We start from the raw sequence: 23,174 nt of genomic DNA, 5'->3' as shown, positions 1-23,174 counted from the left end.
GCCGTGGAGAAGGGGCTCGTGCTGGGAAAGCAGGAGGAAGGGAGGGGACAGGAAGCGGTGCACTTGGGGTCTGGAAGCCCACCAAGAAAGGCAAATCAGTTTTCAACAAGCCTGGCTTTCTGTGTTGCCAGCCCCCTCCTCTCCTCGTTAGGAAGCGGGAAGCGCGTACCACTAATCTCACCCGAGCGAGCGCCATGCGCACTTCCTGTGCACACTGGGTCCTGGCGTCAGGCCGCAATGACTCACTGCTGACCATAACGAGGCCTCCAGGCCCCAGGCGCTGACTTAGAACATTTACAGAATTGTTCCTGTGTTGAGACATTCACTTCTTTTCAACCAGCCACTTCACCCGCTCTCCCCCGGCGAACTATTCATTCCTGACTAGACACACCCTTCTTTCCTCACAGAACACCCCTTCCAGGAGCACCTGCTCCCGGGCCAGGTAAAACCCTCCCCAGGTATTCTCTTTCCTCAGGCCCACACAATCCACTTGAGGGAGCCTTCCCACATGCCAGGCACCACACCCACCTCATTTAATCCTTACACTGCCCTTCGAGGGAGGGACAGAGTTCCACTCCTACTTTGCATAGGAGAAAACCAGTGGGGAGGCTAAGCCTGGTTATTTATCATTATCCCACACTGTCCTTCCCTGCAGCAATGATGCCCCACTCCCCGCCACAGGCTGGGGCTGCAGGTCTGGCCTCACCTGTGCTTTAGGCCGCTGGGCTCCTGCGGCCTCCAAGCACACCTCTACTGCTGTGTCCGTCAGACTCACTGAAACATAAGGCTCCTCAAGGGCAGAGATGAGATAACCCCTGTATCCTGCCCAGAGGCTGGTGTCTACAGGCCTTCAATCAACTATTTGTTGAGTAAATGACACTTTAAAGGGAAACTGGGATTGCAGGTCTGAGGATCAAGCATCGTCTATCATGGACATTGTGCACAGTAGATAATAAATGATTTGGAGACATCTTCAAGAATTCTATCTGGTTCGAAAAACATTCTAGAATGTTCTCAGTTCCAGAAGCAGCTCTCCATCACCCAAAGCGGATAGCTTCCATTTGTAAAGTGCTGACATGTTCCGTTCCCAGCCCCTGTGCTTAGCACTTTACATGCATCACTTCGTGGAATCCTCTCAACCAGACTCTGAGGTAGGTGTCAATCTCCATTTTATGGATGAGGAAACTGAAGCTCAGAGAGGGGAAGTAACTCACTCCCAAGTCACTGCACAGTAGAGGTGAGCAGGCATTCAAACCTGGCTGCTTTAGAGAAGCTGCCCAAATCTTTGCCTTCTGGGGTAGTAAACAACGTAGCCAAAATTAGAACCGTGATCCAACTGCTAAGTTCATCTCCCCCTGCCCCCAAATTTTCAGCCCTCAAAACACCCTAGGGCCGCCCTGGTCCAAACCCCCAAATCCGGATAGCTGACCCGGAGAGAAAATGGGACAGTCACCTAAAACCCTGGCCTGCCTTTCAAGGAGCCCAGCACGGGGCCACTCCCCCCAGAACCAAAACGCATTTGCTCTTCAGTGAACAAGTCAGCTCGCACACAAACACGAGACAGGACGAAGACCTGACACGGCTGAGCGCTGGCAGGCAGAGCACCGTGGGTTACGGAAACGAAGCGTGTCGCACACAAAACCGAATCACACGGAGCCGCACCGAAGCCTGGTGTTCTCGGCCGTGTTGGGCAGAGGGAGGATCATCCCCCAGCACGACGGGGCCGGGAGGAAGGCCTGCCTCCTCGTGGGCTTTTGCACCAGCCCAGGAGGTGCCCAACGTGGGGGTCGCTTCTGAATCACCTTGAGAGGCCAGGATACAGACTGTCCTTTGCCTCCACTGTCCCAGCCCTGACACCTTAATGGACAACCCCTCCGTTCCCTCCTGGGTCATATTTTTGTTCCCAAGAAAGCAAACAGCTCTCACGGGCGTCCACGCGGCCAGGGGTGAGCCCACCCTGCTGGCCAGGACACCCGGGCACACACGGGCATGCTGCAGGCCTACCTCGCTCGCGGCAGTCTGAGCGGCCTTCCTCTCGGCCGGCTCGCCACCTCTCTGCAGCTCTGAGGGCTCAGCCTCCCTTCCCGGGAAAGGGCTACCCCGGGGCTGGCGGGGCCGGCTCTCCTCTGGGGTGTGGAGCTCTGTGGGTCTCTGTTCGGTGCTCAGACACCTGACCACGTCTGACGGTCTCAGGCAGCTCTTCTTAGAGATGGCGGGTCCACCCGGGCATCTCTCACCTGCCTCCCTGTCTGCTTTCCTCTCACGTGCTCCACTTCCTTCTCGCCACGGCTGCCGCTCACCCTGGCTGCTAAAGGCGTCACTAAGCTCCGAGATGACCCTGTCCGAACGCCCAAGCCTCAGCTGGGAGAAGCTATCCTTGAGGACCCCTGGAGGTGGCACGTGGGTACCACCATCTCCGCTGGCATGGAGGGAGGTCTGGGAACCGGGCGCCAGGGAGCAGGCTTTGTGCGGGGGAGGCAGGGCCAGCGGGGAGACTGCTGAGCGTGGGGTGGCCCAGGCCGACCAGCCCGAACGGGGGACGCTGAGGGTAAGGGAGGAGCTGGGCCTCGCCCACAAGGCCAGGGGTTCAGGGCTATAGACAGAAGCCTCTGGCAGAGGAGGCAAGGGTGGGGTCAGGGCCAGAGGCCGCCTGCTCGGGACTCCTACGGTCAGCGAGATCCACTCAGAGGTGACAGCGTGCATCTCGGGGGACAGGGCTCGGTGGGCGTGGGGCAGAGATGAGGGGGCTGGCGTGATGAGCTTGCTGTGACCGGGAAACTTCAAAAGAAAAGGAGAGAGAGGAAAACAAAAGAAGCAAAAGGCACAAGTGTCAGCACAGAGAAGAAAAGGGGAAAATAATCACAAGGGCTATATGGAGAGGAGTGAAATGGAGAGGAAGAGCAGGACACTCTGGTGTCCAAAAAGGAAATCATCTGGTTAGGTTGGGAGAGAAACTGGGATGTGGGTGCATGCGTGTGGATGCGCGGGTGTGTGCAGGCGGGGGGAGGATGGAGAAGCACGCGGTATGGAGATGGGAGAAAGGGTCCCATCAGGGCAGGAACAGACGGTGCCGGCTGGTCTGTGGAATCAGACTTGTAAAGGGACACACTGGAAGCACCCCACCCAACCGCCTCTGCCAATGCAGCCTTGACCCAGAGCCATGAGGAGAAAAAGGTGTCCTGGTTGAACCACTGTGCTGTACACCTGACACTAATATAACATTGTATGTCAACTAGACTTCAATAAAAAAAAGTTTAACAAGGCCTGCCACTGCTCTGACCCTTCTTGGGCTTTTATTCTCTCTAGGGGGGCTCAGCAGAGAGCCTTCCAGAGAGGAGTATGAGTATCGTAGTCATCTTGTTTTATAGTTGTGCTTGGCTACAGTCAAGCGAAAAATCTAGTTGAGTTCCCCATGCTATGACGAAGCAGAACGCCCTGCGCCTGGCTCACACCCTCTCCTCGAGAGATCACAGGATCTGGATCTCGCTGTGCAGGAAGCCCTGGGTCAGCCCATCTCATGCTTCCTGCCAAGAACCATCTCCTGGGGTCAGCAGTGGCAGGTGGGAGAGGAGGAAATGATTAGAAGATGAGAGAAAAGAGGCACCATCCAAGTGTCCCCAGGTCCTGCTCTCATTTCTCTGGCCATACTCCCTGTAACTTACCACTTATGGTCAGTCTATTTCACAAGCAGTCACCCCACTGTGCCTCTCCTGAACCCAAGGTCTGATTTTTTTCTTGGCTTTGGGAAAGTGGGGATGGGTTTGGAATAATTTATATTTTAAAACAAGTTTGTTCACAATTAATGTTCAGGCAAGCAAAGATCTTATTATGCCTATGAATCTACTTCTTTTCAGCCCAGTACAGACAGAGACACTGTTCCTTTTCCAACCCGGTTCTTGATTGCAAAGAACACTCTGAATCCAGTCTATATGTCTGAGGATGAGCCCATGAAATTCTCTCTTTCAATCTTTGTCTTCTACAGGCCAATCTTGACCAGTAAGATGACTAAGAGAACCATACTGGCCATGGGACAGTGGTGGTATCCAGACAACCAGCTTCACCCAGGAAGGGATGCTCCCAGAACAGAGTTTTGGACCAACTGATAATGGCGCTTATTTCTCTCTCCCTAATCATCTTATCCCCAGAGCAATCACCTTAAGCACTTCCTTTTCCCCAAGATAGTATTTCTCCCACCAAGGTCTTGAAAAATGCCATTTGTACACATGAGAACAAACCCTGCACTGCTGCAGACGGTTCTTAATCACAGTGTTGCAGAACCACCCCCGAGGGGCTGTGTGCTATTAGCACGGAGGTTTGTCGTGCTGAGTGTGAAAACCAGTGGCGAGAAGCTTAGGTACCTGAGGGCTTGCAGTGGCACTACGACTTGGGGAGGAGGAGAAAGGCAGGTCGATGTAATCCACGGGGTTTTTCACCAACGGCCGTTTGATCACGTCCACATAGGTGATGGGGAAGATGCCTTGCCGGGACGTCCCTGGGATCCTCCCTTCGTACCAGTTCTCGTCCACCTGTCGAAGCAGCGTGATCCTCTCGCCCTGCAAGACACAGAAAGGCAAGGGTCCTTGTCCTAGCAGCCTTGGCACGTCTGAGGCCCCTGCCTGTACCTCGTGCTCTCCTGAATTATTTATTACATTCTTTGTTCAGAAAAACCTTCTTTGCTAGACATGGATGGAATCAGTTATCACTGGGACGGAGATGTTAACAGCAGTAGAGATACCTGGAGGCTGTTAAGCTTGGTCTTTACATATTTTGGTAAAGGAGAAGGTCAGACTCATTCTCTCAAGCTAACAGGCAAACATAGTATTTTTGACTCATCTAATGCAAAACAGACAGATACCCCATCTTCTTCTCTAAGGTAAAGGTTTTTGGGGTTCTTTTTCTTTTTTTATGTAATTTAATTTTTTCCTGTATTATTACAGAAAAATTAAAACATAAACCTGAGGCAGAAAAGAATCATTACCATAATATTATCACTTGGGGGTAACCACTGTTAATATTTTGGTGTAGATAATTCCATGTGAATTAGACTTGCACATACTTTTTTCTTATGAAAACTGAATACGCACTCTATTCCCCTTTCCAACTTGCTTTTTTATACTCAATAACATACAGTGAACCTCCTTCTTTATCAAGAAATAGAATTCTACATTTTTCCTGGCGGTGCACAGCTTAATGGCCCACTGCAGGATGTTCTATTGTACATACATATAATGGTTTAATTATTGGTCTCCTGATGTAAGGCAATTAGGCTGCTTCCAGTGTTTCTTTCTTCTATAAGCTGGCTCATTTTTTTCCAGGCATAAGCTCACGTCCCTCAATCCTCAGTAAAATTAGTAACTTTAATACCTTCAGCCAGTTGAGAATTTTGGCATGTAAAGACAGCGTCTGAATTCGTGGGAAGGACAGTGTCTCTGCACAGCTTAACTGTGTTCAAAATAAGCATGAGCGCCTTGAAGGCAACGATAACACTGTCCTCTCCTGCTCAGTGAGCCCCAACTAGATGCCACGTGTCACACTGGGGGCTTCACTGAGGCTGTTTCATTAAATCCTCTCACAGCCGCTCTGGAAGGGGGCCATTTATCTTCATTTTACATATAAAAAATCGCAGCTCTGAACAATTATTTAACTCCCCCAAAGCCACACAGCTGATAACCTATGACTCTTGGCTTCAAAGTTTTTCAAACTTCCTGGACTTCCTTTTCTCCACATTAATGTTGTACCACCTAGTTACCAACACAGCACTTCTCACATTACTAGGTGCTCGATAAACACTGAATACGGTTTACAAAAGAGGTAGGTCTGTGAGAATTCATGGACCGTTCATTAGTGAACTCAATGCAGGGTTTGTTTTTTTAATACTTCATGGCAGAAACCCTGCAACTGCCCTCTGTGCAATCCTTGATGGGGCACGGAGCTTGGGGGCACGGCAGCCTCACCACAGTGGCCACCGCTGCAGTGCCCCATCCCCACGATGACAGCGCCACCCAGCGGGGCCCCCTGGCGTGGGATGAGAGGGCAGCTTACCTTTCTGAAGGACATCTCTACTTGTGTATCACCATTAAAGTTAAACTTGGCGATAGCTTCGCCGTATTCCAGAACCTGCACTGGTGCCAGCTTTTTGGGCTGAGCCTTCTCAGCAGGAGGAAGAAGCTGAGAAAGGAAAAAAGAGGCGAAGGAGAATGGAAAAGAGAAGAAAGCAGAGAAGTGAAAGGAGGAAACGAAACACAAGTTAAATGAATTGTGCTTTCGGCACGACCAGGCTTTTCCTTAGAAAGAGAAAGAGCCAGAGTACCTCAATGTAGGTGCGGGGGAAGATTCCCACCCGGCCGTGGTGCTCTCCTTCATACCAGTTCTGATCGATCTGCTTATAAATGTACACGACGTCTCCCTTCTGCAGAGGAAGCTCCCTGTGGACAGAGGGTCACAGCATCTTATCAGATGTCCCAATGTGTGTAAGACTAAGATGCTCCTTGTTTTAGCAAAAGGAGACTTCGAGTGAGGTCAAAGGGGACAAGTGACAGAAGCGGCGGCTCCATATGTGGATGCGACGACTCCACTATTCAGGAAACTGCAGCACATTCGGCATTTTTCCAGTCTTGTGGGATGAAGGTTAACTTTCAAACTGACAAGTGCCCAGACACCTTATTAGTTTGTTGTGGTTTCCCCAATGTATTTTTTGTCAATGCTGTCTTATGCTCAGAATATTTATGCAACACACAGTGATGCACCCAGCAGTCTTAGCTGCTGTTCATTAATGAAAAATGTTTCCTTCTAGATACTTTCACTACCCTCTTCTATGCCCTAGAAATGCATGCCTTCATTACCCATGACATTTAAATTACCCTCAAATTGTTTGTGACATACGGATATCCTTTTATCATTCTATCCGTTTAGCCATCCATCCACCACTCATTTCATTACCCATTCATCCATCCATCCATCATCATGCAGTAGAAACGCTCTGATATTAGGCAGATCTGGGTTCAAAACCCAGTTATACCATTTACCAGCTCTGGTACCTTGGGCAAGATATTTAATCTCTCTGAGATACTTTCTTTATCTGAAAACAGGAGCTAACTCAGAGTTGGTGGAGAATTCAGCAACAAACTACAAATAAAACACCTAGCATGGTGCCTGTTACATAGTTAACACTCAGTAAATGTTAATTCACTTTCTTTTCAACATGGAAAAGGGATCTTGGAAAGAAAAGTGGATTTTCCTTCAAATGGTCTTCCTGCCCCTTTTCAACTTTTCCATATACATCCCTTTGTTTGCCTCAATAATATGTTAACCGCTAACCAGGACTCCATTTTAAAAACTGAGAGAGAAAGATAAATTTTAAGCAACACAAAAACTGTACCTTGAAATTTTCTTGCATTAAAAAAAAAAAATGGGGCTTCCCTGGTGGCGCAGTGGTTAAGAATCTGCCTGCCAATGCAGAGGACACAGGTTCGAGCCCTGGTCCAGGAAGATCCCACATGCCATGGAGCACCTAAGCCCGTGCGTCATAACTACTGAGCCTGAGCTCTAGAACCTGCAAGCCACAACTACTGAGCCCGAGTGCCACAGCTACTGAAGCCTGCACGCCTAGAGCCCGTGCTCCACAAGAGAAGCCACTGCAAGGAGAAGCCCGCGCACCGCAAAGAAGAGTAGCCCCCGCTCGCCGCAACTAGAGAAAGCCCGTGCGCAGCAACAAAGACCCAACGCAGCCAAAAAAAAAAGAAAAAATGACTAGATCTTTTCCATTTGCCTCAAACCAACAGCATGGAAAGACAGGACTCTGACTGCAATTTGGACGGGGTGTGCCTGCTTTGCAGTGTGCCAGGAAGTCCCACGGTACGTGAGGGATGCTGGCTAAACAAAGGGGCACATCTGGAAAACCTCACACAAAGTCAGCACTGTGCTGGATGAGAGAACAAGGCAGCCTGTGTGGGTCTTGCACTGGTAGGCAGGATTCTAACCCTAAAGAGGCCTGTGAAGGGGATCTGGGGCATTTGTCTCTGGAAGAAAGAAGGTCTTTGGCCAAATTCTTGCCATAGCCCTCCCTGGGGGAGTTCTGAATCCTCCCCTCCATTTACTCCCAACTATGGGCACACAGATGAGCAGAACCCTCAGAATATCCACCCCTGCTGGAGATCTGCAGGCTCCAAACTCTGCCACCCTGAGTGACTCGCAGGTCACTTAGGCACATGGCAAGGTCTGGTAATAACAAGGTTTGGGAAATAATATGATGTACTTTAGATCTTTTCTGGAGTGTCACCATGTACATTAGCACAGTGGAAGCTTGGAGAAAGTCCTGTGGGACAGAAACCTGTTTAACGTGGTTGAAACGAGTGCTCCCACAGAACACTTTTTTGAGTAACATACTATGGAGGAAAACAGAACCCAGTGACTGGAGATGTTTTGAAATACTCAAGTCTATGGATCTTTTGTTTTCTCTTTAAAAAGTATTATTAACTTTTCTTGGGAGGCAACATGGTACAATGAAAGCATTGGGTCAGGAGGAAGGAGCCCTGTCCCAGCATGAGCAACGTTGGTAAACGGTGATGAGTTCTGTCTATCTTAGCCTTCTCACCTGTTCTATCTGTGAGGATTTTTAAATGAAATCTAGCTAAATGTAATATCACAATACCGTTCAATGATTACATGGAACTTTCTCAATTCAAAGAAAAAAGAGGAAAAGGTACTTCTTGATTAAACTAAAAAATTAATTTACATAACTATATATATATATATTTTATAAACAGAGGTCTCTGGTTTAAAAAAAGGAGGGGGACACTTTTGCTACACTATGCAACATACCTTACAAGTATTACCTTGGCTGCCCTGCAAGAGAGGCCTTTTTTTTTAAGAGAGGCATTTTTATGCCCATTTTACAGATGAGGAAATTTGAGGTGGAGAGGTTGGTGATCTGCCCATGATCAGAGGCAATAAGTGGCACAGTCGGGATTCAAACCCAGGACTTCCTGACTCTAGAGCCCATAATCAACCCAGCACATTATGCCACCACCTCTCATTAGGTGACAAGCTAAAGCACTGGAGTAATTACAAGCAAAGCCAAATGCACCAGATTTGTGCCTAGCTTCTGGAAACAGCAGGCTAGTCACTCATTCTGTGTTGGAGGAGATCGGAACCACAGCCGAGCAGCCTCCATACAGCGTTTTCCAGCGTCCAAGGATGGAGGGCTTTCCTTCCCCTTTCGTCACCAGGACAGCAGGATGGCTGCTGTTCGCTGCTGCCAATGAAAACTCACAACCCGTTTTAATCCATAATCAGATATGAAGTGAGCAAGTTCCTCTAGGATCCCAGTCATTTCTCACATTTCATTCTACGGAAAATGGAAAGGTTTTCTGGTCGTCTAAACTTAGGTAACATTGGCTAGATCAGCTAATTAGGTTTCTTTATTGAAAAACTTCTAGAGAGCCGTTAATATGTCAATAGCAAAGTCTCTCTTCAAGGAGGGGCAGGAGGTACAGACATAGGATGCAGTGGTTTCCAGACTCATTTCTATGATGGAACACTATTTGAGAAATATTTACAGAGCCAGCACTCTGAGGAACATACTTAGAGAAATGCTGGTCTCCTGTGGGTTCACATAAGCCTTTAATCTCTCGGGATGTTGCAGCAGAACTGGCAAAGTTATCTTCCTAGAGACTGGTTCTGGTTCCTTCCGTAGAGAAAGTCAGATCAAGCCACCACTTAATGAAGCAAACTGAGTCCCCACATAGGAGGTAGCAGAGCAGCACAGAGGTGAGAGCCCAGGCTCTGGCACCAGGCTACCTGGATTTGAATCCCAACTCCATCACTGACCAGCTTGGGCAAGTTCCTTAACCTTGCAGAACCTTGGTTTCCCCATTACTACAAGGGAAATAACAATAGCGCCAACCTCACAGGGTTCCAATGAGGGATGAATGAGTTAACATACGTAAAGTACTTTGAATGGTGCTTGCACATAGTACAATCTAAAAACCCCTGTTTCTTATTGTTGTTATTTTCTCCCACTCTTCTCTATGATTGCACGTCTGTGCTTCAAAGCAGTTAAAATAAATGAATATGACTGGTGGCACTTACTTTAGCGTCTGAGCTTTAAAGTCAAACTTGGCTCTGGCAGGTCTCATCTAAACACAGGAAACAGTGACAAGTTAAAATCACAATTTATGCATAATGAAAAGGACACACGTTTACAAGTTTCCGGAAAGCAAAGCAGAAAAATCCACCCTAACCAGTTTACTCTGGTGTCGAAATCTGGGCAGCAATCTACTGGTCTGACCTTAGCAGAGCACTACATGGACGTTCAATCAGCTATGCCACGCGCGAGGATCTCCCTACGGAGGGGCAGATGTGGGGAAGAGACGGCTAGAAAAGTCCTAAAGTTGAAATGCTGGTCCCCGAGGCTGACACCACTATTTAAAAAACAAACAAACAAACAAAACCCAGCCAGAAGTCCTGAGACATTCCTTATCTAACTGTCTTAGTCTTTGGGGAACATGTTCTCTTTACCTGACTTAAATTATGACCTGCAAGTAAATGAACCCTGAGTGACTTCTCACATCACCTCCAACTCCACATATTTCTCCAGGTCTGTGAAATCATCCAAAAAAGCCAGATAAAGCGAGCCCTGAGCGCATGCTCTTCCTTCAAGGCTTCCATTCTTGTTAGGTAGCCCTCTCCTCCTAGCCCCCCAAGACTGGAAGTCATCCACAGCCCCCATCTCCACGTTCTCATCGAGCCTGTCATTAAGTCACGCCAACCCTCCCTCCGTCCCTTCCACAGCCCCACTCAGGTCTGACCTCTATTTCCCACAGGCACAGAGCTTCCTTTGACTTCAGTTCTCTTCACTCTAATCTACTGTCACTCAGGAGCACAAATAACATTCCTCAAATACCTCCATCACATCTCTTCCTTGCTTTGAAGTTGGCCCAGTCTCTCAACTGTGCCTCAGATCAACTCTCAATTCCTGAGGTGGGTTAAGGCCTTTGGGTCATTTCTCCCCACTCATACCTAACCGCCTTTATCTCCTATGACACTTTTCCTGTCCCAGTCAGGCAAATCTACTTGCTGCACCTTGTCTAGACACCCCTTCTCTGTCTGGAATTTCCTCATCTCCAATTCCAACAAAGAGAGCAAAAGGTTCCCTTTTACTTACCATGTTTATTTGTACATCTTTCTTCCCCACCATTAAAAGTGGGGAATTTTTTTTAAAAAAAGAAAGATAGAGGGGAGAAATCATGAGAGCAAGCAGTTTACAGCTGCCAGTATAATGCTGCCCCAGCCATGAGCAGCTCCAACCTTTTCAACTGCTATAACTTTCTGGTATAGGGAAACAATGTGATGAAAATTAAATTACATACTTCCTCTTCAATATTAGAAGGCATGGACAAAGCAGAGGGGGAAAATGGGAGACTCTATGTGAGGAAAAAAATGGTTTTTAGAAGCTTCATGAAGCTTAGTTTTAGATCCTGATCCCTTAGTGAAATGCCCCATATTTCCAGGTTCCTCAAGCTGGGGTCTTACAGGGATCTTCTTTAAGGCCATGGATTCTCCACAGGAATTTTTTTTAATTTTGCATTTTCATGTGATGTTTCCATCTATCTACCATACATGTTAGAAGTCAACTGAATGACGACCTTATAATCAATGTCACAGATTTCAATGCCTGCCTGTGACCAAAGAGCATAATTCAACAGTTGTAAGCAAATAAGAACAAATGTGGAGTTAATGATAAACGACAAGTTCACAAGAGAAAGCCAAATGACCAACGTTTTAAGCACAAAAATTTCAGTGATTCCAATTTAAAAAAGTGGGGGGCGGGGGGGCTGGTTGACAGCCAGCTGTAAAGCTGTATGAACTTTAAAAAAATTTATACCAAAACAGCACGATATTCACACTCTGATTGGCAACTGAGTTCAGGCAAAATTATATCAACCATCAATTAAATTAATAAAATCCAACCATTTGATGAATAGCCAGTGGTGCCTCTGTCACTCAAAAGATAGGGACATGAATATTAATCAGTTCTCAATTAAATTTATAATTATTAAATAAAAATTGTATACGTGTACAGTTTACTATTTAATTTGTAAATTGGCTTAGGTCAACCCAATCGGGTTGGTGAAATTTTTTTTTTCATCAAAGGGAATCCATACATTATTCAAGATTGAGAAACACTGATTCCACTGAACTCTTAAGACATATTATATGAGTCATATTGCCTATACAAAGCATCATCTCCTTCTTTATCTTCCTCCATCCTCCTGAGGCTGAATCGATCTTTTCCTCCTCTGGTTCCCAAGGCATTGTGTTACTTATTACAACAGAGGTAACTGTTCCGAGGGTGCCTCTTCCACTAGACTGCCAGCTTCCCAAGGGCACAGTCTGAGTCTTGTTTCTATCCCCTCACAGGGTTCTGGGCAAATTAGTGGTCATCCAAATTCTACTGAATGGTACAGAAGTACATCTACATAGCCTGGTGTACCTGGGACTCATTGGTCTTTATTGTCCCATGTCTGTCAGTCGACATCTAGGGCAGTGATTCTCAAAATGTGGTCCCTGAACTGCTCAGAAATGCAAATTCTCAGGCTCCACCCCAGAATCAGAAACTTGGTGGACGGGGCCCAGCAACCTGTATTTTAACAAGCGTCTAGGGGATTGTGACACACTTAAGTTTGAGAACCTCTGCTCTAGAAGGGAGGCAAGGCAGGTTAGGCAGAGTTTGCCTGCCTCTGTCCATGGTTATTGGGCCCTGGTTGCATTTCATTTGCATGTATTATCTACACGTGGGTTAGGCAGCCCTAGGGTGCCTTTGCATGTTCCCATCTTCTCCATCACTCACAACCAGGTAGGCCTGGGAATGAGGATAACCCATCACTAGAGCCTTCAGAACAGGGTGGTATTCAGGAGCTGGAATGCTGAGGGCTGGCGGTTGTCCTTCACTTGCATCTGAGTAACTCCTGCTAATTTCTGCCTCCCCTTATTACATTTTATTTTTCTCTATCACCTTAGAGTCTCTTTCGCCTCCCCAGCTTTCCTTCTTCTAGTCTGGTTCCCCCTTTTCTCTCTTTGTTACAGTCACCTTCTATTTCTTTTAAAAAAAAAACCAAAACCCAAACCATTTGATGAACAGCCAGTGGTGCCTCTGTCACTCCAAAGACAGAGACATGAGTATTTGATTGGCTATTACACCGAACGATTATACAACTGTATATACTTTGGTGTCACTGCCCCATTTCCCCAATCCTCCCCAAGCCCCAGGCACACAGGCTTCCCTGAAAGGAGCTAATCTTCAGCAGGGCTACTTAAGGATCACGTGGCCAAACAAACGCTGATGCAAGCTGCGGCATTTGGCCAGCACAAGAATTTCAATATGTTGACCTTCACGCAGGAGGCCAAGGCCTGGATAAAATCACTTCAAAGGCTTGTACTTCTTTGTTCCTTGTATAATATGAAGTTTCATAATTTCAGCTGAGAAACGTCAAAATTAAGGCAACAAAGGAGATCTCTCTCAGAGAGCGCTTACCCTCCATGGCTTACCCTAACTGCAAAAACGGTCTGGCTTTCAAAATTCCTCAGTGAGGCTTCGGCTCTACTGAACACTTCAGTCAATTAAATCGTCACAGGATACCAAGTGGCTGTATTGCATGTAATACACGTTTCACTAAACCATCTTTTCAAAGAAGAACCTCGTAATTGTCCACACCATAGCTACTAATGCATATGAACTAAGGTATAGGTTTCTAAGCAAAGTGCACAGGCAACACAGTCTCATGATAAAATGCAGATGGAGAAGACCAGACTCATGAAGGCAGCCGATGCTCTAAGGCATGCATTCAGGTTGTGCGCCAGCAGATCCCGGTCCCGCAGCCAGGCATGCTTGGACATACAGAGCACAGGACATGATGGGAATCATGTCCACCGACCAGCCAGAGAAGAGCCAAAGCAAGCCTAAGGGAAGCCAGGATGACAGATGCTGTCTGGAGAGGTAATTTGGCCTACAGAGGGCAATGCCGAGGGAAGGCAAATATTGCTTTGGGTCAAGCAGCAGATCGAGGTGACCAAAACAGACCTCTGACCCAGATTTCCTTTTTGCTGTATCGTCTATATTGAGGAGGTCCCCAAAGCGCTCATTAGTGATAAATTGATGGTGCGTCGGAATGACGCCCGTGTGGCGTCGAGCTGCAATATCGGCTTCTTCTTGCTCACGCTTAAGTCGTCTCTGGTCCGCTAAAAGTTTCTGCCATGAAATTGCATAAAATGGGCTGTGAATCATCACCAGGGTATTGGAAAACTGCCAACAAAAACAACTAAGGAAAAAGGTGCTGGGTCAATAGGGAGGAAACATGTTGGGGGGGCTTTATGGCCGCAACTGCAAGGTTCCCGCTGTACCCACCCACGTGCGCTCTGTGTAGGGAGGAGACAGCGCTGCGGGGAGAAACCGGGGGAGCACTGGGCTGCGGGGAACGCTGGGTCCCATACGGTTACGCTGTCTGCAGACTATCTCCCAGCTCAGCCAAAAGCCTCCTGCCTCCTGGCACAAGGCGGCCAGGGCATCCAGGGGGTCCGTCCGGAGCATTCACGAGCATGGAGCATGGTGGGAGGCTGGAAGTGCTATCCTTCCCTCACTCAGGCAGTGATGAGTTCCCACAGTGGGACCAGGGCTGGCTGATTCCTCCTCCTCAAATCAGGCTATTAAAACTGCTGTGGGCTTTTATTGTGTGGTTCTGTGGCAAGCAGGTCGTCTTTGTGCTTCCTATTCCTGCTACTTTATGCTCAAGAGAGTAGAGATACCCATTTCAGAAAACGTGGCACCCCTTCTCCTAGGCCAGCCAACCCTTCCTCCGAGTACGGTTGTTAGGAGGCCTCAGCACATGCACCGAAGGCTATTTATGTGACTGACAGAAAGCATCACTTACCTTGTACTTCCTACTTAACTGTTTCTTCCTTAGGTGAAATGAAACTGAGTTTAAGGGAACGAGGTAGACTATAAATGCAGGAGATAAACTAAGAATAATGGTACCTGGGTTTAGAAGAAATATTCTCTCCTAAATTAAGGAAATAGTCATCTATTTCTATTTTTAAAGGCCTTTTAAAATAATTAAACAAGATTCCATTTAACTAAATGTCCTCATTGCCTACTGAAAGGACCCTATGGAAGAGAATTTTAATGTGTTTTCTTACTCCATACCAATCATACCTTCCTGGGATTAATATTCTTTGCAGGAAAGCATTGATTAGTACTGATCATTCTGAGCATTCTCAATAACGCATTAGTCTTCTCCCAGCAGGTAATTAAATGCCTTAAGTGACACCTAGTCCCAAAGGATGGTGGGCCCACTTTTCTATTCTTCTCCAGGGTCTACCAGTAATAAAGCAATAACTCGTCAAATGGCTGTGGGATTCCCCGTGCTCAGGTAAGTTGTGGTAAAGATTAAACGAGAAAAGACGTGAGAAAGTGCTTTGTGAAGCACGGTCGAGCCCTGGTTTCCAGCTCTGCCTCTGGTACAAGGTAACTGGCTATGTGGCCCGAGGCAAGCCACTGTCCTGTGGCAGTCCTTTCCTGGATAAAACAAGGGAATTGCCCAGATGACCACTAATGTCCCTTCCAGGACTGACAGGCTCTTTTCTGAAATGCCATTATCTTCAATGTTAGTAAGAAGCCACTTGCATGGAAAAATGCCAGGACTGGCATTCCCTGAGCTGGGACATGTGAGTTGTTTCTGTAGCAATGGGAATGGACAGATGCAAATGGAGCAGAGCTCCCTACCCAGTGTGTGACTCTGACCTCAGCAAATCCATCATTCCCATAGTTTAAACACATAAGCCAAAAAACAGGGAGAAAGACCCAAGGATCTGTGAGCCAGCGTCATTCAGGAAACAAGCTGCTCACCCTCTAAACTGCTAAACCAGCAAAGTAAAATCTGCTTCCCATGTGGCAGGCAAGAATTCTACCACGAAACCTGCCATGTCGGATGCTAGGGTTTATCATCCTGAAATGGAATGTCACCTTCCCTCATCACAGCAGGCCAGGCTTCGATAGGTAGAATCTTGTATCTCAGTGACAGTGACAAAAAGGAGTCTGTTCTGTGGCCAGATGGACGTCCACTGTGAGTTTTTCACCATGCTATCACAAATAATTCTGTCCATCAAATGCTTCCTCCTGTTTCTTTTCACAGACAGGCGCAAATGTCTTACTGAGCACTGTCTGTATTGTGCCCAGAGAAGGGCAGAGCTGTGGTTTTATTTGTCCTTTGTCTCTCTAGCTGGCAGCAATGATTGTTACCCTCCAGCTCTCTTCAATGTCAGCCTTACCCTAAATCCTTAAGGAAAATCCCCGTAAGCTCTGAAACCAACTCAACAAAACAGCACAACACAGAAAAAGGGCTTCAGACTTTACGGGGAAAGGGACAGAGTTGCATACACACGAACACCTTCCCTTGCTGCCACCAGGTTCAAAGCAATTCTTCCATCTCTTCATTGCAAGAAAACACTCATCAGAGCTTGTTTAAGCTATAGGACCCTTTCTTCCAGGAATGCAAAGTCTAGAAAACATGCCTCGTCATAACACTTCATCACAACAGCAGCTTGTGATTTTGCCCATTCAGCTGATGTGCAGAACTACCTCTTCCTAAATCCCAAGACAACGCCTTCCTTTCCCGGCCCCGTCAGTCAGATCACTGCAGTACAGACATTTCAGGAGCTGCAGGACAAGGTCTATATCCTGAAGTTCTGGGGGAGAGGGGTTATCAACGTTTATTGGGGTATCTCTCTTCTTCTGAGTTAAAGGCAACTTCTTCAAACTGTTTTTATAAAATGTATCATGGGCATTATTCTTTTTCAGTTTCCTCTTTCTCCTACTGCATATTTCTCAATATGAACTGTGCTTTGTGCCAATAGAGGATGGATTTCCCTGGAGAGTAATAAGGCGGGGGTTAGGGGGAAGGACTCTAGGTTCCCCTTAAAAGGCACTGAATGCAGTGGTGGGCAAGCTCTTTCTGAACCTCCCAGGCAGATTTGGCATTTGGAACTTAGCACCTTGGGGAAAATCAGTCCTACTCTTTGGAAAAGTGGACTAAAAGAGGAGTGACTGAGCTCATGTCATATAAAAAGTCACCTGTGAAAATCCCAATGTTTGCTTCTAACTGCTAGGCCAAGCCACCTCCCTGAATGTCTACTTCCTTCATATTTTTATCTGCACAAGAGCTAAGAGATTTCAAAGGGGGCGATTACCTCTTTATCATCATGACGTCTTCGAATAAATTCTTCTGTGGATTCCAAGTAATCAGCTGGTATAAAATGCCTTGGTGATTCTGAATCTTCAAAACAATAAAGTAAAGTTAAAACAGGCAAAGATTTAGTGGGAAACCAGATTGGGAAAAGATTTCACCTTTCATCCATGACAAATATCAAGTTTGTACCGTCGTCGTTTGGTGGTCAGTATTCAAATTCTGAAGGAAAAAAAACCCCAATGCCCTCCCCCTCCCGATTTTTGGATTTACCTGTGAACTAGTTTCATACAAAGAAAACTAATCAGAGGCAAAAGGTGAGCAAAGAGAGGACCGTCTTTGAAAAGTGTCCCTATTAAGAGGCGTGCAGGATCTTACAGGGACACACACTGTACACTCACACACACATACACAGGGCCACCGAGAGAGGCTGCCTCTCAAAAAACCTCAGGGTGAATTGGGATTGGTGTGAACTGCAAGGGGTTCAGGAGTTCAAACGAACACATTTCTCAGATGAGCTAAACGGCCAATTTTTCTTTCGAAACAGAGTTTGGTGGTTAGTCTAAATGACATGGGGGATCTGTTTTTAAAGAAGTGCAGCCACTATGAGCCATGATTAATTGCCAAGCAAAACAAACAGAAAACAAAGGACGGACCAGAAAATGAGCACCAAGGGCACACTGGAGGAGGGAACAAAGCAAGCAGAGTGGAGAGATGGGTGAGGTGAGACTGGGCAAATACACAGAAGGCCACCTCCGAGGGACGTTCCCAGTTCACTTTGGGGGTTGTTGTTCCTGTCCAGGCTGTGGTCTGAGTACGGCAGAGAGTTCCCATTACTAAAGGCCGTCAGGCAGACCTCCGGGGCCGCGGGTCTCTCCTGAGGGGGCTCTGAGATCCGGCTCAGCCTGGCCATGGTGTGCCGGGAAGACAGCCGTCTGGGAACCAAGGGCCTCCCCCCGGAGGGGGGCTCGTCCTGATGGGGCTGAGACCCCCTGGGGGGGTCTGGCTTCTGGCCTGAGAAGTCCCCGGGACAAAGCTGTCTGGAGGGATGCTGGAAGGGCTTTTTCAACCGAAAAGGGAGGGGGCTCATTAGATAGATGTTCCTGAGGAGTGTGCCCTTGTCCCCCCTGGGATCCGGGCGCCAGTCGGGCCGCCGGGAGGTCTGCTGCTGCTCGTGCCTACGGATGGTGGTGAAGCGGGTGTAGGAGGCCGGGCAGGTGCCCTTGCACTTGTTGAGGCGGTGTTTGGGGAAGTCTCCATGAACGCTGCCGCTGCTGCCCTCTCGGCTGTCGCTGGAGATGTTTGAGCAGCGGTCCAGCTCGTCCGAGCAGGCGGAGAGCGGCTCGGAAGGCACGAGGCCCCTGAAGCCCAAGGTGGGGTCCGCCATCCGGCTACACGCTGGGGAGGCGTAGATGCCCCCAGGGTTCAGCCCGCCTGCCTCCCTGGGCCGGAGCTTGGTTGACTCCAGGAGGGACTCAGCCGAGCGGGCAGAGGTTAGGCCGCTCCGGGCCAGCATGGGCGTGGGGGACTTGCTCAGCCGGCCGGACAGGTCCAGCGACGGCATGGACCGGGACCGCTGAATCAGCTGCTCGAAAGCTGTGATGCGGGAGGAGACGGTGTGCTTGGGGACGTGCTCCGAGCCTTCCTGGTTGGGGCCCAGCTCGCCCCTGGCCAACGCCAGGCTGCTCCTCTCGAAGTGGGAGGCAAGATCCCGCACACTGGAGGAGGAGACGGACCCCAGGAAGAGGCCGGCCCGGTTGATCTGGTGCATATCTCGGTAGAGCATGGTGAACTGCGGGCCAGCCTTCCTCAAGAGTGGGCAGGGCCTCCTGGCGCTGGTGCTGTACTCCTGCAGGCTCATGGTGCTGCTCGACCTGCCGTCGTAGTCCCGCCGGGAGCGCACGAGCAGGTTCTCCGCGCTGCCCCCCACTTGCAGGGGGAGGCCTCTTTTGGAATCATTCAGAGGAACCGAGACACAAAGGTTCTCACAGCTCTGAGCCTTTTCCGATGGCAACAGGACGTTCTTCTGATCCTGCAAAAGAGCGCTGGGGGCAGAGAGCCTGGGTTTGAATTTGGAGGGGAGGATTTCCGAAATGCAGGCTTTCGCAGCGGACAAGGGTTTCTTGTGCTTACACCCGGGGCCTAACACACTGCTAGTGTGAACCGCTCGGCTATGAACTGAAGATGAAGAAATCATGTGAGCATTCCCACCTTTATGATCCACTGGAAAGCATGCAGAATAAAATAAACAGACCCATTAGGTTAAAGCTGAAAGCTACAAGAAAAAAAAAAAAAGGAGAGGAAACATGCTCGTTGGTCATAAGGGGTGTTTTGTCTTTTGTTTTAATTTCCAGTCGATGTCCGGAAGCAAAATAATCTGTGCTGCAAAGCAGGTGCAAAGATGCAAAGAAAAATGGCCACCCTGCTAGAGTTAGGAAAAGCTCCGCTAATTTCTAAGACAAGGGAATCAGAACAAAAAAGAGAGAGATGCTTCAGGGAGAGCAAGGTTGGGGTTCAAAGGGAGGGAAACTATTCGTACCAGAAAGAAAAATGGCCGGTGAGATACTAGGGGAGGGGACTACAAGGGCTCCGTGGCCTGGAGATGGATCTCAACAAGTCAAAACTCATCCCAGTCGCTGGAGGTTCACCCTCGCTGTCATCACCCCAGGAATGGGTGTGGACGGGCGAGAGATATCCTGATAGCCGTGTGGATGGGCGAGAGGCCTGCAGGCTTCGCCCAGTTACCTTTAGTTGAGGCCGAGCTGGATGGCCTCTTGAGCCCACTCAGGCCCTGGAGAGGGATATCTCCTCCTTCCAAGACGCTTTTATAAATCTGCCTCTCATTCTCCAAGCTGGTAAGATCCCCGGGAGCCCCATCTGATTCCCTCTTCACCGCGTGGAAGTTGGAAGAATATACACTGAGAACAATGAAATTTTAAAAGAGAGAAGAAAAAAAAAGAGAGAGTAGGATTTAGTATTTTTAACAGTTTTCTAAAAAGCACATTACCAGCTGAGGACAAGGAAACACACTTCCTGGCATCCCAGCCAAGCACCGTCCCTTCTAAAGGGCGTTCTTAGTTAGACACAGAGCTCTACAGACAAGGCAGGCCCCCAGGTGCCCCGGAATGCTCAGGAATCGTGTCTAAACAGCAAGGTGCTCTATTTGAGATGACTGCCTTGTGTCTTAGAAGAATAACTCTGAGAAACACTGCCTGGGGATGGAGGGCAGGAGGGGGGCCAGACAGGAGGAGGTTCTGGGGGCCCAGCGGTTGCACTCAAGATGGGACAGTCGAGGACATGAGTGGAGCTTCTGACATGTTGCCAGCCAGAGTTGGCCACTTCAAGTCCACCACCTGGATTATTTTTCTGGGTTGTTCCTCACAAGTGCTTTGACCAATGGAGCATTAAAATCAACAATGAGGGGCTTCCCTGGTGGCGCAGTGGTTGAGAGTCCGCCTGCCGATGCAGGGGACACGGGTTCGTGCCCCGGTCTGGGAAGATCCCACATGCCGCGGAGCGGCTGGGCCCGTGAGCCATGGCCGCTGAGCCTGCGCGTCCGGAGCCTGTGCTCCGCAACGGGAGAGGCCACAGCAGTGAGAGGCCCGTGGACCGCTTAAAAAAAAAAATAAATAAAATAAAATCAACAATGAAAGGAGGTGGCCCAGCTGCCTAGGGTCTCCAGGAAAATCAGCCCCAGCTGCAACCGGAAGCTGGGATTCTATATATTCTTATCCCATCCACTGCTTTCAAAATTTGTATTCAGCACCTTATGACATGTATTATGAGTATAAACTATTGCTGGTTTATATCCTTCATTTATTTTTATCTTGTTGAAAGTCTAGGTATTTTTGCAAGTTACCACAAATCCTTTTTGGAATGAGGTGGGGCACAGAAAAAATTAAGAGCGCCTACTCGCTGAACCCTCCCCCTCCCCTAATTCCAGTTTTCTATGCCCTCCCCCACCAACACACTGACATGTGGGCACGCTCACACACTCACTCAGATCAGTGATGACCCCTTTTCCACAAAAGCACTCAGGCTCCTGCCAGGCTGCTTTTCAGTTCTACCAAATTCCATCTACCGGCATCAATATGGAATTTTTCCAGCTCTAAAGATGTAAACAGCTTGATGAAATTACTTCATCCCAATATTACGAATATTATCAAATGGAAAGAAACGTTTAAGGAATTACAGCAGCGAACACCCATATGCCACTCCCAACCTAGATTCTACAAGGAACGCTGGGCTGCATTTGCTTCCTCATACATCTGTCCGTCTCTTTCCTTCTACCCATGCATCACCATACAATCATTTTTATACTTCCCGCAGACTCTGGGTCCCCAGAGTTACACACAATGACGGCAACAGCAGCTGTACACCCTGCTTGTTGAGATGGCCTATGTGCGGGGCACTGTGCTAAGTGGCCGATGATCATTCTCTCTTTAACTCCCACGAACGGTCCTACTTTCCCCATTTTCAGATGAGGACGAGCCACTGGGAGAGTCAGGCACTCATCAAAGCTGGCGCAGTCAGTGCACGGGCGGCGCTGGAACTTGAGCCTTGTTGTCGAGCACCACAGACGGTACTCTCGGCCGCTCTAACGTTTCCCTACCACCTAGGAGACAGCACCTTCCAAGAGCCCAGGCTTGCACATCACGGGGAAACAGGACTTAAGAATGCTGGAGCTCCGTGTGCGTCATCACTGCTGAGTGCTACCTGCCACGAATGCACCCCCGGGACGAGCGTATCCAGAGCCAGGAGTCAGAAGTGGAAAAGAGGTGGAAATTCCGTGGTAGGACAGGCAATGTCTCCACCTCAAAGTAGTCAAGTTCCCCGGAGCAATTCCATTGCTTCCAGCACTGGTAACACCCCCTCCCAGTCACCACCACTTCCCGGGCCCTTGCCATGTGCCCGCCACTGCTTGAAGGGCTTCACGTGCTCTATTCAGGGGACTGCCGGGCTATCAGGGCTCTCCCAGGCCCCTCCTCATTATCTCTGGCCTAGGTCAGGGGGTCAAATCTCTTCCCCTTTCCTCGGCCAAGACAGGAGAACATTATTGGGAATCTAAGGGGAAAGAAAACCAACCCTCAAAGCTGAGAACAAAAAGCATGTGAATATGGGAATTCCCTGGTGGTCCAGTGGTTAGGATTCCACACTTTCACTGCCGAGGACGCGGGTTCAATCCCTGCTCAGGGAAGATCCTGTGAGCCCAGCGGCATGGCCAAAAAAAAAAAAAAAAAAAAGGCATGTGAATGAAATGAGTCTACATGCAGCCCTCCAGGGTTCGTGTCTCAGAGAGAGGCCTCTGGAAAGGTCGGGATGGGGGAAACACTCTTTATTTGCAGGCGCCCACTAGACTATCTCGGACATGAGTATGCTCAATAAATATCTGAGGAATGAATAAAAGGTCACATTTTCTGAAAGTAAAAATTGGCACGTATGATCTGATTAAGGATATGCTTTAATTTGCGAAATTATGTATTTAGAAATTCTTTTACAAGTATAAGGATTATATCACATTCACTGAGGGCTCTTAGCTCCTGAAATCAGTGACCATGGAGTCATCGGAGGGGTGGAAAGAGAAAAACTACAGGGAATTAGGACGGCCTGAGCTCAGGCTGGCTGTCCTTACTGGTGCCCGCCTGGTCCCTGCTGGGAGGTGCCCACTCTCACCCGCAGGCTCTGGGACAATGGCTGCACCCATGCTGCTTCTGGCTCTCCTGCTTTTGCCTGCAGGTGGCGTTCACCGACGCCACCCAGGATCTGATTAATAAAAACCGTCACCTCTTGCTAGAGAGCTGAAGGACCCCTAAAGGTGACTTGCAAGGTTGTGGCACTATCTGCCGATTTAAATAAATGTAAGCTCTTCTAAACCGGGTCTAAGTATGAATTTCACAATGAAGGCAAATCTGCCCCTTTTCTAAACTTCCCCTTCAC

General features: G+C 48.4%; 1 protein-coding gene across 50 annotated transcripts in view; it reads right to left on the bottom strand.

Annotated features, from left to right (window-relative positions):
* Positions 1-23,174, bottom strand: part of SORBS1 (sorbin and SH3 domain containing 1) — a 240,748-nt gene that overhangs the window by 19,111 nt on the left and 198,463 nt on the right. For 29 of the 50 annotated variants that reach the window (XM_067709891.1, XM_067709907.1, XM_067709912.1 and 26 more), the window contains 9 exons: positions 19,983-20,155; positions 17,991-19,460; positions 17,242-17,327; positions 14,081-14,248; positions 10,090-10,136; positions 6,311-6,425; positions 6,043-6,168; positions 4,359-4,553; positions 2,005-2,778 (listed from right to left, as the gene is read on the bottom strand). In XM_067709891.1, the coding sequence (XP_067565992.1) occupies positions 2,005-2,778; positions 4,359-4,553; positions 6,043-6,168; positions 6,311-6,425; positions 10,090-10,136; positions 14,081-14,248; positions 17,242-17,327; positions 17,991-19,460; positions 19,983-20,155 (3,154 nt within the window). The remainder of the gene's footprint in view (positions 1-2,004; positions 2,779-4,358; positions 4,554-6,042; positions 6,169-6,310; positions 6,426-10,089; positions 10,137-14,080; positions 14,249-17,241; positions 17,328-17,990; positions 19,461-19,982; positions 20,156-23,174) is intronic. The other 21 variants (XM_067709933.1, XM_067709934.1, XM_067709935.1 and 18 more) reach the window with 6 other exon arrangements.

The sequence above is a fragment of the Pseudorca crassidens genome, chromosome 16, assembly GCF_039906515.1.
Source record: "Pseudorca crassidens isolate mPseCra1 chromosome 16, mPseCra1.hap1, whole genome shotgun sequence".
Classification (NCBI taxonomy): Eukaryota; Metazoa; Chordata; class Mammalia; order Artiodactyla; family Delphinidae; genus Pseudorca; species Pseudorca crassidens.
The sequence above is the reverse complement of the archived record's forward strand: the minus strand, read 5'-3'. Positions and strand labels throughout refer to the sequence as shown.